A 17,734-nucleotide genomic window follows, 5' to 3' on the forward strand; every position below is an offset into this window, starting at 1 on the left:
GCGCGTGTGAGTTCGTCCGTGCGAGCGTCCGTCCATGGAAAGGGTAAACGTCCATGCGTGTGTGCGTTCGCCCACACCCCAGCCGCACCAGTCCATTCATGTGTACGTCCGTGTCTATGTGCATTCTGTGTGTAGGTCCGTCCGTGCGCGCATGAGTATAAATTAAAATTCATATAAAAGCATAATGCGGCTGAAAATTGATTCCATATGAAATGGCATGTTTCCCACAGCTTTTGAATAATTTAACCTCCATTACATATCGGATAAAAGCCATGAAAATCACACAAGTCAGGGATTTGCAAATCTTAAAGGAATTATCTTCTTAAAGGTCGACGCTTAAATTGTACAAGCCTTTCGATTATCATATCGAAGTGACGATAAGCCTGCATACATAATTTAATAATGACATTACTCATTAGGGTTTTTTTTTTCTTTGAGCTTACGAGACTAACAATCTGGGTTAATCCGTAACAGATTAAATGATATACGGGTCGCACTTTTGTAGAAAACATTGTTCGAGTATTTTAGTTTTTGTGTGTTCATAATGGATTGACATTAGACGGATTGAATTAGCATTTGCTTTTAAGGGAAAATATTAGTTTTTAATTAAAGTAAGTATTTGTAATTATGTGATCAAATATCGTGATAAATGTTCCATTTTTGAAGATTTTTATCAATATTCTTAAAGCATTTGTTTTGATAGCTGCAATTTTATTTTTTTTATGCTAAAAATAAAAAAAAGTTAAATTAACAATAGCATTTCTAACGATTTAAAGCTGCATTCTCACAGATTTACCATTTTTACAACTTTTTATTTTTTTGTCTTGGAAAGTGCAATTTTTTGTGTAAATATTAGCAATATTATAAGATTGCTGACAAAAAATCATATCGTAGATTTTCATATTTCCGTTTGAAAATTAATGTTCGATGGCTTAAACCGTTAATAAAGGTTTAAGAACTGCATAAAACATCATTTTTTGAACTTAAATATAAAAATCTGCAATCTATTTTTTGTCAGCAGTCTAATATAACTAGTTTCCATAGATTTTTTTCAAAAATTGGCTTGTTCCAAGACAAAAAATAAAAAAAGTTGTCAAAACCTTCAATCTGTGAGAGTGCAGCTTTAAGGCAAACTAGAACATTTTCTGAAACATTTTTAAATACTAATTCTTTTAACACTATTTCTTTTACGAGATTTAATAATTGAAACAAACATTTTGATCACATTTCACAAGAAATAAACAAAAATCGATGTTTAACCCTATACAAAGGGAACGAGTCGCTTCAATTGATTAAAGATTTTCAAAATTTATTGCCATTATTTTATATGAAAAAAATGCCAACCCCTTGACTATTTCTATGGAGGATTTAAAATACCGGCTTCCATATACGTTCAGCAAACATATTTTATTGAAATTTCGATAAACAGAAGTACAGACAATTGATAAAATTTACTGGTTTTAGCTGATAACATTTTGTTTGCAATGCAATGGATAGAACCACCAAATATTTACCCTGTAAAATCCGTGTATTTAGGTAGTTAACGAATGTTACATCGGCGCTACTTCGCTCTGTGGGATTTTCATGTGAACAAGTTCTTTAGCAAATATAATAAAATTTTGAAGTATTGTCATACAGAGCGTCCATTTTGTATGCTCATTGATAATGATTGTATTTTTGTATGATTTTTAGACCTGAAGTACACTTTAATGACTACTTACCGTACTAATGACAATTTAAGCCCGGGATTAACTCTGATTAAATGCAGTAAATTGCCATAAAATGTGGGAGGCAAAAGTGAATCAGAATATCATTCATAAAACATAGTTCAAGTGTTAAATACGTCAATTATAGAAGTTTCAACCCATTCTTTACTAGCTGGGTGACTTACAAAGACAACTTGTGGATGCATTATACTGAACTAGAGATATAAATTGTGGAACTTCGGTCTAATATTTGGAGAACAGTAAGTAACTTCTTTATTATGAATATTCATATTATAAAAATCTGTTTACAGGAGAGAATTGAATCTTACGAGGATATAACATAATCGCAATTGTTTGTTACCAGCTGTTTGTTTAATAGACACAATCACGCAGAAAATATTTACACCACAACTTCCATTCCTTAAATGAATTGCCTTTCGGCAATTGCGTTCATCAGTCGATGAACGCAACCTCTTCGGATATGTTCGGATAGTAATTCATTGCATAACAATATACATGAAAGCTACTGATCTTGTTATTGGTTGTATTTTGTCTGCAGGTCCCGTAAAATATAGATCGACATATTTAAAAGTGTTAGTTTATTATATTTTAAATATATTAGTACCAGAAGTGTTTCAATTTTACGTTTTAAAGTGATTTCAAGTGGTTGATCTTTTCCCGCGTTATTGTGACGTCATTTGAAAAAAAAATTGTTTCCGGTTATAGTCGGGTCGTTCTATTTACAGAATGGGTAAGAACGGATTACTGAAAGGTTTTCTTAAATGAAATGAAGTATTTTTTTAACAATTCTTGAATGAAATAATGAACTATTGGTGTAAATATAAGGAATGAATTGCGTTCATACCCCGATAATGACATCAACCCCGCAATTCATTCCTGAAGATTTTGCTTCGAACTACGGTATTTTTTTCACACACTGGATGGCACTTGATTAATAGAGTCAAGATCATGAGCATATTAAGCGACTATTGAGGAACTAGTTCATGATCCATGATACTCTTAATAACTTGTTCATTCATCTTTTAAGGGAATATTGTTAATGAACGTCAATAGACTATAGTTCCTTATAAAGCCTTTTAAGGAACTACAACTCATGAACCTGTTGAGAGTCTATAGTTCATGCATCTCCTTAGGGACTATAGCTTTAGAACATTAAGGGACTTAAGCGCATTAACAAGTTGAGGAACTATTTCAGAAACATGTAAGGGAACTAAAATTCATTAACAAGTTGAGGAACTATTTCAGAAACATGTAAGGGGGCTAACTTTCATTAACACATTGAGGAACTATTTCAGAAACATATTAAGGGACTAAAGTTCATAAACACATTGAGGGACTATTTCAGAAACCTGTTAAGGAACTTAAGTTCATGAATATGTTGAGGGACTATTTCAGAAGCCTGTTAAGGGGCAAAAGTTCATGAACTCGTTGAGGGACTATTTCAGAAACCTGTTTAGGGACAAAAGTTCATGAATATGTTGAGGGACTATTTCAGAAGCCTGTTAAGGGACAAAAGTTCATGAATATGTTAAGGGCTATTTCACAAGCCTGTTAAGGGACAACAGTTCACGAACTCGTTGAGGGACTATTTCAGAAGCCTGTTAATGGACAAAAGTTCATGAATATGTTGAGGGACTATTTCAGAAACCTGTTAAGGAACTCAAGTTCATGAATATGTTGAGGGACTATTTCAGAAACCTGTTAAGGAACTCATGTCCATGAACTCATTGAGGGACTATTTCAGAAACCTGTTAAGGGACAAAAGTTCATGAATATGTTGAGGGACTATTTCAGAAACCTGTTAAGGAACTCATGTCCATGAACTCATTGAGGGACTATTTCAGAAACCTGTTAAGGGACAAAAGTTCATGAACTCATTGAGGGACTATTTCAAAAACCCGTTAAGGGACAAAAGTTCATGAATATGTTGAGGGACTATTTCAGAAACCTGTTAAGGGACAAAAGTTCATGAATATGTTGAGGGACTATTTCAGAAACCTGTTAAGGGACAAAAGTTAATGAATATGTTGAGGGACTATTTCAGAAGCCTGTTAAGGGACAAAAGTTCATGAATATGTTGAGGGACTATTTCAGAAACCTGTTAAGGGACAAAAGTTAATGAATATGTTGAGGGACTATTTCAGAAGCCTGTTAAGGGACAAAAGTTCATGAATATGTTGAGGGACTATTTCAGAAACCTGTTAAGGGACAAAAGTTCATGAATATGTTGAGGGACTATTTCAGAAACCTGTTAAGGGACAAAAGTTAATGAATATGTTGAGGGACTATTTCAGAAGCCTATTAAGGGACTAAACTCCATGAACATATTAAGGGACTATAGGTCATAGACCTGCAAAGGACTGTGTTTATGAACCTATTATTGGAATATAGTATGTGAACCTGTTAAGGGTCATTAGTTTATGAACCTGTCAAGTAGTTCATCATGAACATTTAAAGGGATTATGAAATAGGAAAACTATAGTTTATTAACCTGTAAATTACTACCGCATAAACTTGTTTATGGTCTTTAGTTCATGCACCGTTAAGGGACTTTACCTTACGCACATGTTAAGGGACTATAGCCTTGAAATATTGCAAAGAATGCCATTTCATGCTGAGAAACTAGAGTTTATTAGCAACTTAATGGAATAAAGCATGAATCTTTAAAATAACTATAGTTCATTAATCTTTTTAGGGACTGGTTCATGAACTTGCTATTGTTTATGAACCTAAGTAATCAATATGTATAAATGTTTGGTATTCAGTTGTAATATATAAATTATATATCGTTGCTCAAGTAATTAAAATTTAAATCATACAAGCATAAACCAACTATTCGTTACAATGATTGTATTTCATTTATTAATTTTATTTCCTAATATACTTTTACATGCCCTTAAAAAGCTGAAAAAGCTTCCACAGTGCTGAGAGGCGACACCTTTCAGAAAAGTTCTGTTTCTAGTACAATACCATCGAAAGCTTGAGTTTTCAGACAAATGACTTTTGTAAAGATCTTTTGCAACATTGCGACTAATTGAGTCCTATCACTGGCGAAAAACGATTTAAACAAGGCCTTACATTGAGCAGAATTTTGAAAATTGATCCGAGGCCATTCTCTCATTCAAAACGTAATGACAGAAAAAATGGGATTCTTTTGAGATTATCGCCGTCATTTGTGAACTGAACAAAGTCTTCACCATTTGAAAATGAAGTAGAACATTTCTTTTAAGTGCCTGTCAATTACGTGTTCGATCACAAGGGTACGCGTACAGTGATCAATGCTTTAACTGTTTTAAGGTAACAAATGAATAGAAAACATCGGACGCCTGGTGAGCACATATTATTTTGATATCATTTAAATGTTTTAATGTGTAGAGAAATATTTTTCAAACTTATACCGAAATAATATGACAAATAAGTAGTTTTGGCCCTAAAAGATTGCAAAATGGATTATTTTATGCCTGATCGCAGTTAAAATAAATAAAAAAAACCTCAAACTTTATCTTATACTTCTTGTAATTCCGGTCAATTAGGTTACATATTAGTAAAACGCAAGCACTACACTTTCAAACAAAACTAACTATGTATGGTATCAACATTTAGCATTATTGTCAATGGCTGGAAAAAAATGACGTGGCCCCAATTTCTCGAAACTTTTTAAGCTTAACAGGCTTAAGTAGCTTATTTCAATAAGGCAAAATACAGACTTTAATTTGATTTTGATGAATGAGAAATGGTTCATTGTGATTATTACAAAGATAATTCCTATCTTAAGTATTACAACTTTTAAAGAAGTAAATATACGCAGATTATTGAAAAACAAAATTAGTGAGCGTAGGTTAATCCTGTTTTAAGGGGCTTAAAGCTGCACTCTCACAGAATAAACGTTTTAACAACTTTTTTCGTCTTGGAACGAGCCAACTTATGCAAAAATGCGTGTAAACCAGTCATATAAGACTGCTGACAAAAAATTAGATCGCTGATTTTTATAATTAAGTTCAAAAATTGATGTTTTAAGCATTGTTCTCAACCCGTTAGTATTGCTTTTAGCCACGAAACATTAATTTTGAACGGAAATATGAGAATCTACGATCTGATCTTTTATCAGCAGTCTTTTATCACTGATTTGCAGATATTTACGCAAAAATTTGCTCATTCCAGACAAAAAAAAACAAGTTGTAAAAACGGTAAATCTGTGAGACTGCAGCTTTAAGAAGTTTCGAGAATGGGGGCCAGGGTATTTGTTCCTCTGATACCTTAATGGCCAAGTATTTTTAATTACTTTAAAAATAAGTCTACAAGCATTATCTACTCATTAAAAGACTTGAATGTTTAACGGATTATAGTAGTTATGAAGACATTGATGCATCTGCGGCTTGGTTCCCTGATTCGTGCTTATAAGAATTGAGCAGTATTATATACAATTTATATTATTTGTTTAATGTGGAATCGTTCAGTGCTTAACAAATATTCGCAGGTAATTTATTTAAACTGTGGAAGGATATGTGAAATTTAGGAATAAAACTGGAATATCAGTTAGTTACAGAAATGTTTTAGAAACATTTGATGAGGAATTCGTTGATTAGGAAAAATACAAAGTCAATGGTATGTGTTAAATTATGTTGAACATTAAAACAATTGGGATAAAATGATAAATATATGTGAATGGTTATAAACTATTCACAAATATTAAACAACTGTATAATTGACCCATTTAGCAGTTATCAAACGAACGATGCAACTTTTTGGCTCGGTGATTGAAATAGTAGGCCTGACTTATCAATTTTAGATACAAGTGATTTATTAAAATCCAATCACTAACAATCCGTTGACAAATCTTTTTTACAGCGCTCTTACAAATGTTTACATACGGCTTAAACCAAACATGTGGGCCGATAAGCAATACAAACACATAGTATGGAGAACGTAATCGAATTTACCTGCAAGTAAAACATTTATTCTTCTCAATTCAAATACCAATTGGCGACAAGAAATCTGAGAATATTCATGATAATTGTAAAAATCGCTGTGTAAATAACAAGTTTCCGATATTATAATAAGTCAATTTTGCACATGAATTATACATTACATTAGCGGATCCAGAGGGGGTAGGGTGGGTGGTGGGAGGGGGCACACGGCCCTTGTACAAGTGAACTTTTCATGACAATATGTTAGAAAATATATGCATAAAATATAATGAAATTCAGCACTTAAGACTAAAATAATAATACTTTTTGGATAGGACCTCCACCTTAACCCCTGAACATGTAAGCAGCATACCATGTTTATTCCGGGGGGGGGGGGGGGGGGTGAGCGACCCCCTCAAGTTGCACCTTTAAAGTGCTCCCACTCACAAATTCCGGAACCGCATTAGCATTAAATATTACAGTATATAATAGAAGTTTATCCGCGGTGTTTTGAGTAAATAAAAGTTTACAAGTTGAATTTATGGATGGGACGAATACGAATAATGACGAATAATAATTCGTTTATTGATAATATTGACTGGAATGTAAGGTGTCAAATTCTTTCAGTTTTTCATTATTTTAGCAAAGGTATTACATTACAACAGTACAGAATAGTAACAAAATTACAGTCAAGATAATTGTCATGTTTTTTTAACTTGACAATGTAAAAAATCTTAACATAACAGAATAATTTTAAATATGTAATTAATACATTCATTTTTCTCCATTTTGGTGTGAACAGTTAATGTTTCTTTGACGTGTATAGCTGAAATAATTGAGAACCTTTCGTTGCCCTTGATATATAAAGTTTCTATTATCATAAACGTCGTCTGATATCGGTGTTAACATTTTTCGACGTGAAGGTCATCGTCGTGCTCCGGGTTCCCCGACCTGTCTGTTTTCAAATAAGCTAAAGCTATAAATTCCGTAATAGGCAACGATGATGATGATGATGATGATGATGATGATGATGATGATGATGATGATGATGATGATGATGATCAAAGAATATTGTACTCTTCATTTTAAAATTGTTCGTGTTTTTTTTTTATTCAAACAATATGATTAAAAAAAATCTGGAACAGGTAAACACAGTATTATCATCATGTTTTTCTTGGTATTGCAGATGCAGCGCTTTGTAGACGTCTGTAGCTAAAGGCAGAACCGATAATCTAAATGCCTTCCGTACAAAACATCAGCTACAACTCCTCCAGGGTACAGAGGGCCTATCGTATTAACAGCATCGAGGGTCTTCGACTGCAGAACAGGATTCAACTTCTTGAAAAAGAGAAACTTCACACACAGAGGTTGAATAATCAGGATATTCGATTGATTTCCCTCACTTTGGACTATATTCAGACACACAGTGGTCATAGCGCGGAAGGATTGCCACCTGATGGTGCTAAGGTCGTTGAGAAGGTAGTACCAGAATATGACGATGGACCTACTTTTTTGTACGGTGAAAGAATTGTTAGTAGAAAGAAACGTAGAACGCTTCGTCCGCAGTCTGCGTTGGACAAATCTAGCAGTAGGTTGAATAGTTTGAACAGTGAATCATCATCGACGATTTCCACCATAGGAATTACTGCGCGACCGCAAAGTAGTCCGATCAGGAGGGCTACTTTTGTCACACAATTAAAAGACAGAGACGATGACTCAGTATTCGGAAGTGCTTCAGAATCATCGAGAAGTAGTGCTGGTACACCTACGCAGAGATTTAAACCTGCGTGGACCGAAGAACCGATGCCGGACGTGACGAAAGTATTACTACGCGCTGCCTCAGAGCACAACAAAAGGGACTCTATTTTTGCTCGATCACATGACATTAAAAGTCTTTCAGGTTCCTCTGCACTTAAATCTCTAACACGAAACATGCGAATAAGTTCCACATCCGGATTGGACAACTCAGCGCAAATGAAAGCAGCCCATTCTAGACCTGCCTCTGAGGAGCCCGTACGGGCGACGAGAATTACTGACATTTTAAATAAAGGACCAAAAGCCACTATGTCAGCAAACGCATGGAAATCCCACTTAAATTGTTCTCAGTCCGGGCCTCAAAACGCGTCTACACAGAGACAATACGTCATGGAAACGAAAAAAGCTGTCAACGCCAAAAGGACTAAAATAATAGACAGGAAAGTGAAGAAGTTTGTTTCAGAATCTAGTCATATTTAAAACATTTGCCAAGGTGTGTTTTACCTCTAAAACACCGCTTACAGTATGTCTATACCACGTGATATATTGCGTCATAAATATTACGTCTGAGGGCAACAATTTGTTTCGAAAGAAGACTGAAAAGAGATAACCACTATTTCTTCACCATTTTAATGAAACATAGCGCAGTAACGCCGCTTACAGGGCCCAACCTTTGATCTTTTACCGGAGTATGCTTGTGAGTTTAGTTTCTTAAAATACTTCGACACACCTTTTCACAAAACGGCCGTCTGACGGAGCACCGTCAAACACTATTTTGGAAAAAGGTTTGTCCAAGTGTTTGATGAAAATAATCACATTAAACGAATAACAAAACAAAGGCGGTGCTCTTTGAGCGACATAGACTGCCCTTTGTTTCGTTTGAAAAGTTGTAGTAAAGGAAAAGTTTTCTTTGTTTTAAGTCTTCTTTTTAAGCAAAATGTTGCCTTCCTATGTAGCATATATGACGTTATTAATCAAGTGGTATACACACACGCACTGGTTTATAGATGATAGGAAAATCTAGTGCTCTTATGATTTCTTTGTTCGCCCAAGAATATACGGCTTAGATTAGATTTTCTGATAAGATTATTATTCGTTTTCGTTTTTATTCACAATTCAAAAAGCTGTTATAACTGCATGCATTGTCATGTCCAACTATATACATGTACATTTCTCTAAATACGGACGTAAGAAAAGGTGGTATATTATTTGTGTATGTTTTACTCAGGATGTGTGACAATACTAACCATGCATGATACTATGATTCGTTATAATAATGATTTAACATGTGTACTCTGACTATGTGGGATAATACGATATATTGATCGCGTTAATTCCAAAAAATACGACCAATCCTTAAATTTTCATTTCTAAAATCTTCTGCAATTTATTTATTGAAAAAGAATGGTAACCAACAATATGTTGTTTGTGTAATAGAAAATAGCCGACAATGTTAACGTCATTTACCATTTGCTAGTGGAATGTCGTCTGAGCGCAAAACTATGGATTACAACATTCGGAACTCCTCGCCCACTTTTCGTCGAAATCAACCTCAGATGTATGCCGTACATCCGCAGAAGTAGTAGTTAAATTTTAAAAAATAGTATTGATCAATTGTTTTTTTAACGTGTTTTTGTATAACTCAGATTAAATTGATTGCCAGTGAAGCGTATTATTGCATAAGTGCCACCAGTGTCTTCAATTCAGTCATATAAGATAACTCACAATATAACAGACCTCAAATGTTTGGAAAACTGCCGATTTTTTTTTTAAACCGTTAGTAACGCTTTTAGCCATCAAACATCACTTTTCAAACGTAATTTAAAATATGAAAACTGCGAGCTGCTCTTTTGTCAGTAGTCTTATTTCACTGGTTTCCGGACATTTACGTAAAAATTGGCCCATTTCAAGACAAAAAAAGGTTGTCAAACAATCCATCTGTGAGAGGGCAGCTTTAAGGAATAAGCTTCAAGTTTTCTCTATAAACAATACTGGTGGAATGTGAATATTTAAGGATTGATTCACATTTTCAGGCGTTTATGCAGTATAAACGTTCAGGCGCGATTCTTCAAACCCACGAAGCACTCCTTCTCATCCAATCATGTGCTGGATATATGAAGGTTTTTTAATATAAATTCATTAACAATCATCACTGTTATTTTGACCTTTGACCTAATGACTCGTGTTATCTACCATTCTGATTCAGGGTCAATCCATTCTTAAGTATCAAGTTTTCAAAACAACAATACCTATGACTTTGTCCTTTTCCCTACTAGCTTTAGACACAAAAAGGGTCATCTACTGTGGGTCATGCCTACAATCCTACCACTGACATGTTACAGTGTTTGTATACCACGTGATAAATTACGTCGGAAGGCAATATTTTGCTTAAAATAAAGACTTTAAACAAAGATAACTTTCCTATTTCTTTATCATTTTAATTAAAACAAAGCGCAGTCTACGCCTCTGACGGAGCCACGCCTTCGGTCTTTACCATATTTTGATTGAGAGTTTAGTTTCTTAAAACACTTTTTAAAATACGGCCATCTGACGAAGCACTGTCAAAACATCAGTTTGGGAACAGGTTTGTCCAAGTGTTTGATAAAACTAATCACCTTATCAAACTCCAGTTATAAAAATAAGGCGGGGCTCTTTAAACGGCATAGACTGCCCTTTGTTTCATTTAAAATTGTATAGTAAAAGAAAAGTTATCTTTAATTTAAGTCTTCATTTTAAGCAAAATATTGCCTTCCGACGTAGCATATATGACGTAATTTATCACGTGGTATACACACACTGTGTTACGGCCATAAGGACAATACTTCAGGTACAGTTTTTTTATTAAAATACTTTGGCCGTATGCTTGAACTTTGCCCTACTGATCCGAAAGCAATGGGGCCATTTTTTTGCCATCAAGTTCAACTTACCAGCTTTAAGTTGTATGGTCAAAAGAAAAAAACGGTACTAGGGTAATTGTGTGGACAGAGTCTTAATCACAACACCGCTTGTGAACGTTTCCAAAACACCGTTGGTTGGAACATTGACATTGATCTACCGATTCCAAAAACAATATTGGCCATTTCCTGGTCGTCTAGAGTGAGTGCAAAATGCCAATGAGGTTTCATGGTCATATGTCATACCGTCTTCAAGATATTTTGCAGGCGTCCTTGACCTACTGACTTAAAGGGGCTGTACTCCGTATGATAAAATAGCGAAAACATTTTTTGTCGAAAACTGACATAAACTTGGCATCGATGTGTACAATGCATTGCAACTTTCTAACTGAAGTACCACATAGTTTACAATTTATTTAAGTTTAGCAGTTATTTTGTATTTTTCCTTTAAAAAACAACAACTGGGTATGTCTACCAGGTAGAATTCATTCCTTATGCGTGATTGGCTAGTCGGTGTTATCACGTGATATTACCGAGGTAGGTGTATAGCTTAATTATGTCACCCAATTAGCGTAAGCCGTCGAAGCTCAGTAGAACTGCAATTTTGGCGACACGGGTTCGAACCCGGTCTCCGACACAATTTTTTTTACATTTTGGTACTTTTTTACAATTATGATATCAAAGCGTAACACATTCTATTAGATAATTGTCCTGAGAAACGTTACAGAAAAAACCAAACTGTTTTTGTTGCCAATCTGGTGTACAGTCCCTTTAAAAGACAATATAATGCACCAGTCAATTGTAACCACGCCCCCACCCCCCCAGGTCCGGGGGTACACCGGGGATAGCCGGGGAAAAGGGCCGTGTTTTTATTTTCCAGGTGGCCCCGCAGGGCCGGGTGACCGCGGTGGTTTTGTCATAGCGCCAAATTTAGCGGAGATTGGGCCTTATATAGAGTCACTGGGGTGCGGGGGCATTTGGCCGGGGTTTAACCATCATTTCGTCCCCGCAGGGCGGAGATTTTACCCGGAGTTGACTGGACCGAAAGTCAAAGTCCCGGCTATTCCCCGGACCAGGGGGCCGTGGTTACAATTGACTGGTGCATAAGCCAGCTACTGGTCAAAGGCAGTCTACCAGTGAAGTTGAATGAAAAATTCAAATTATGGGCGAGCGATTATGCAGACAAAACTTGGTGTACTGACCGACAGATGGACAATTGCAAATTGGTTCCCTTTTTCATGATCTCTGGTTGTCAACTGCCCACGGTCGGAGTGATGGTCTGCACATATAGAAAGTAAGGAATTGATAACAGAAAAAAAATCAAAATAACCTTATTTCGAGTAATGTAATCGCATACAAGTCTATTTTTAAAGGGGAATAAGCAGCATTTTGATATGAAAAAATAAGATATTTTAATATTAAAAAAAATCAAATCAAAAATTTCAATAAGGAATCGAACTTGGGTCCTTTCAGTTTGGAGGCGGTTGGCAATAAGTTGTTTACATTCAAATACACTAGCGGGTTCAGGAGGGAAGGGGGTGGGCTCACAAAAGGCTGAGCCCCGAAGTTACGCCAACTCTCCCGTCAATTCCTGGATCCGTTCCTGATATATTTATATATATGTTATGTAGTTTACTTAAATACTTTCTAACAAAGGTCTCTGTTTTGTTGTCTTATTTTGTTAAACGCCAAAAGGTTAATAAGAAGTGTTCAGGAGCAAATTGCAATCAGAAAGTTCACTGATATTAAGGGGATAAGCATGTTCAACTTCTGATCTTTGTGTCTTTACGAGTATTCTCCCTCTAATTTCATTCACTACTATTTAAGGCGTGTTCAAGTGTAAGTCTTAGTCTCCAACGCAGCGATCTCGCCTGACAAACAGAATAGATTCCTGCCACAATGAGTGAGTATAGCTGGCCCCAATACCACGAAAATACTTAAATCAAATTTCAAACTCAATCTCAACTCATTTTACCATATTGCATCAAAATTAATTGACAAAAATATATTTATTTAACATATTTTTAAAACCGCATTCTGTCATTTAATATGATGATTAATACCTTTGGTCTAGATACCAAAGGAAAAATATTCGACAGCCCAAAATGTATTTGAGGACAATTCATCGCCTTTTATCAATTACTCAAGTCTATTTTTTGCTCTGGAATAAGTTTTCTTGTCAAAAATTGTCAAAATCTTCCAATAACATATTTTATGGAAAATTACATTTTAAGTAAAGTATAAAAACCTACAAGATTTTGAATAATACTATGCTTTTATCTGGTAAGATAAGCTGAGATTGAGATTGACATTTGACTTAAGTATTTTCGTGATATTGGGCCCTGGACTTTAGCCGTATAAAAAATATGTAAACGTTTATTAAACGTTTTATTCTTGTTTCTAATTTATATATTTGTTATCAAATTTCAATCATTCAAGGTGCATTGATATTAAAATACATTTAAAATTAAAGATAATTTACATAGTATATCTATGGGCAGGAAGGTGTCAGTGATTCTTGTTCTGTAAGGGAAGGACAACTGTGTGGAGTTTGTGGGAGTCTTTGATATTACAAACTTTAGCTCCATATAGCACGTTAACTGGTACATAACTTAAGATATTATTTTTTATAAAGCATTAAATAAACTGCAATGTAAATACACAATAGTAACATTGGTACTATGATTCAAATTGTAACAATTATACTTGACAACTTAAGCCAAACTGAATCAAATGGGTTACATTGACACGCCCAATAGCCCAAAATCATCATCATCATCATAGGAACGTTAAAAATGAAATGAGGTTAAACAGGAAGTATAAAAAACAACTGTTTTTCAGCTGTGCTGGTACTCGAACCCGGCTCCTAGAGCCACCGCTCGTACGTGCGGTCGTGCATGGTACGAGGTCTGTCTTCGCTGCTATCTTTCTACTTAGGACATGTACATGTGGTCGTGCATGATACGAGGTCTGTCTTCGCTGCTATCTTTCCACTTAGGACATGTACGTGTGATCGTGCATTGTACGACAACTGTAATTCTGTAATCCCTGCTATTTCAATAACGTTGTTCCTCTTCAATATTTTTCATCTCAGGTTCCTTCACTTATCTATTTACCAAGTCATCTGGTTTTCGGGAAAAGAACTCCAAGTAACAGCTTTTACGCTGCTGTTTCCTTCCGAAATCTCATTTCTTAACCGTCTCCGACCACTTTCACCGCTATCTTTGCATTTCCTACCACTTTCAACCCTATCTCCTTACCATCTCAATCTATTCAATCCCATCTCCTTTCAGTCTCCTTCCACTTTCAATCCCCTCTCCTAATCGTTTCCAACCACTTTCAACACTATTTCCTTACCGTCTCTGATATATTTCAACCCCATCTTCTTTACGACTCCTGTCACTTTCAACATCATCTATATACCGCCTCTAACCACTTTCCTCGCCATCTCCTTTCAGTCTCCTACAACTTTAAACCCCCATCTTCTTTCCTCTCACCAACTGTCTCCTCCCCCCCCCAGTCTTCAACTTCTCCTCTCTTACTCACCTATCTATCACCCTTTGACCTCCCATCACCTATCACTTCAATCCGTTTCCTTCCAACATGTACACCCTCTCATATCCAGCTCTCTTATGTCGACTTCCACTTGAAACCCTCCCATCAATATCCTACCTCGTTCACCCTTCCATTTCCCGTCACTTCAGTCTCCTATCCATCTCCTACCACTTTCAGCCCCAGTTTCAAGGATCTCCTTTTGTAAACCCATCTCCTACCACATAAAATCCAATCTCCCTCCTTCCACCATTTTTCTCTCTCCACCCCCCCCCCCACCCCCGTCTACAACTCTGACACCCTAGTCTGTTTCACATTTCAGGTGTTTACACCACCAGTACATTATAAAAGAAACAGGTATAGGGGTTGGATTAATTGGGTTTGTGCAAAAAATAAACTCGGAAAAGTGCATTGTTCTTAATATAAGGAACATACATTTTGGAATAGGTATATTTTGAAAATATCAAAGATTAAATGATACGTGTGTTTCCAAGTTTATAGAAGGATGCACTTTATAAGCGAAACACGACGTCATTTTCCCCGCGAAAATTACGTTATCAAAGTATTAAAAAACTACGAAAGACAAAATAAAGAAAAAATATATCTCCATAAACGTTTGCATAACACACACTTGGTGGTGAAATTTCATTGCGGTAAACGAAGAATTGATGAAAATATCAGCTAATGTAGATATAACGCAAAAATAGCAGACGTCTTAATATTGACGTCAGTGGTAAAGTCGTAGTTTCAAAACTGTTTTCAACATTGAAACGCTGTTAATAAAAATTTCCCTTTCCCCTATATTCCCCTTCGCCCTCGGTTTAATTGCATATTTGGAACTTTGATTTTTTCATTTTTTTTCTGACGAACGTTACGCATTGGCGTCCGTGCTTATGCCTGGATACGCGCAGGATTTTGCATTAACGCTCGTTATCTGTCGACTTTTCTCCGTAAGTCCTTACCAAGTCAAGCCTCCGGATTCATCTTATTTCAAAAGAAAACAAACATTGTTAAATTGAAAATAAAATATACATGTACTTAAACTAGATCGAGAGTAATCTAGTGGTAAAGATGTCCGCTTGACACCCAATAATTATATTATGGGTTCGATCCTCCCCAGGAGAACTTTCTTATGGCTTCTCAAAAAAGCCAACAGAACTGGTTTCTGTCCAGGAAACGAATTTGAGAATGAGTTAGTTTGGTTTGCAGATGTCTGCACGATCGAACAAAAATAAAGTATATATATCAAACACTTAAATTTCTCATCATTGCAAAAGTTCATGCAATTTAAGACTATATTTGGTTTAAAATAACCTATATTTTACTCTTTCATGCTTCGTGCTTCTTACCTATAAAGATTATTGTGATATCCAACTTCTTAAATACATAATTAAACTAAAGTATAATTTCTTACATATAATCATCGGTACGGCTGGCGGATCAAATGAAATTATTTTTGAAGGTATACAGCTCAAAATTCCAGCATCAATATAATTATTGATATTACTCAAATACGTACACATATTATGTACCAACCACACTCAAGTTTTTTACGAACAGAACAGTACATAATGAAGATATTGCCGACCAGTACAGATATTTGACTCTGATTTTGGTCTTGAAGTCTTGTTTTTAGACAATATTCAGAAACTCAAACAGGACCATGATGCTTTTTAAAAACAATCGCCGCCTTATTTGGTTGCATACTCAAAACCGGTCAATAAATCTTTTTACATAATTTCCTCTGAAAACACTTTATAACAATCACATATCTCCGTTAAGAAAGGATTAGTATTCAACAAAGGCCATAACAGGGTGAGGAATCACCTGACTTAACCAACGGGGTTCTCACATGAGTCACCACGGGTCAAGCCGATGTAAGGCCAGAACAGGGTGAGGAATCACCTGACTTAACCAACGGGGTTCTCACATGAGTCACCACGGGTCAAGCCGATGTAAGGCCAGAACAGGGTGAGGAATCACGTGACTTAACCAACGGGGTTCTCACATGAGTCACCACGGGTCAAGCCGATGTAAGGCCATAACAGGGTAAGGAATCACGTGACTTCAAGGGGTTCTCCCATTGGTCACCACGGGTCACAGCCGATGTTAACAGACAAGTAAGTGACGTTAATTTCTAAATAACCGTTTTGACAGGAAATGAAAATACTTCTTAGCCTACAAAAGACTGTGTTATTTTTCCTACTACACGTGTGCCAAATTGTTATTGCTTGTATTTTTACGATGCAGTCACTGGTCAAAGTTTTACGGCGCACACACCGTTGCATTGATCTACAAATTCTATTAACCAATGATTGCATCGTTTAAATACAAACAAATCTTAAATATTTCACTATGTAGAAGAAAATAACATAGTATTTTAAAGTGACTCGCTCATGTTTTTGGACCAAAAATTAGTTTTCCAGGTAATGCATCTGAAAACACTTATTTTATCATTATTTTACTGTCTTATATCGAAATTGCAGAACAAATACAGTTATAGCATAAAAAGTATTTTGGTTTTGAACCCATGCCGGTAAGGTCAAGAAAAATGAGAGAAAACAGCCGGGTAGTCCACACGGCCACCGGGACATTAACAGTGATAACATCACGTGATAATGTCAATCAACCAATCACGCAACATCACAGCCGTAATTAAGTTTCAAACGCGTTTTATAAAGACCGACAGTCAAATCAGAGGGTGTTTTGGACTGTAATACAAAAAAGCCTAAAGTTTATATTGAAATATCAAGGCCGACAGTCCAACGAAAAGCTGTAATCAACTGCCATAGAATGCATTGCCGATAAACGTATTATTTTAATACAAACCAGCGTACTCACCAAACAACCATATCAACAGAACATTGCATTAAACAATGCATTTAACGTGCCAACCCCC

The 17,734-nt window shown here is 35.7% G+C and overlaps 1 protein-coding gene across 3 annotated transcripts; it reads left to right on the forward strand.

The window, feature by feature from the left end:
* The first annotated feature begins 496 nt into the window (after positions 1-496).
* LOC128239014 (uncharacterized) lies at positions 497-9,950 on the forward strand. Of its 3 annotated transcripts, XM_052955424.1 has the most exons (3): positions 497-611; positions 1,879-1,966; positions 7,821-9,950. In XM_052955424.1, the coding sequence occupies exon 3, from the start codon at positions 7,871-7,873 to the stop codon at positions 8,867-8,869; it is 999 nt and encodes a 332-aa protein (XP_052811384.1). In that variant the 5' UTR covers positions 497-611; positions 1,879-1,966; positions 7,821-7,870; the 3' UTR covers positions 8,870-9,950. The 3 variants fall into 3 exon arrangements, with proteins under 3 accessions (XP_052811384.1, XP_052811383.1, XP_052811385.1); XM_052955423.1 differs by lacking the exons at positions 497-611; positions 1,879-1,966 and adding an exon at positions 6,103-6,204; XM_052955425.1 differs by lacking the exons at positions 497-611; positions 1,879-1,966 and adding an exon at positions 6,201-6,332.
* The last annotated feature ends 7,784 nt before the right edge of the window (positions 9,951-17,734 follow it).

This window comes from Mya arenaria, chromosome 6 (assembly GCF_026914265.1).
Source record: "Mya arenaria isolate MELC-2E11 chromosome 6, ASM2691426v1".
In the NCBI taxonomy this organism is placed as follows: Eukaryota; Metazoa; Mollusca; class Bivalvia; order Myida; family Myidae; genus Mya; species Mya arenaria.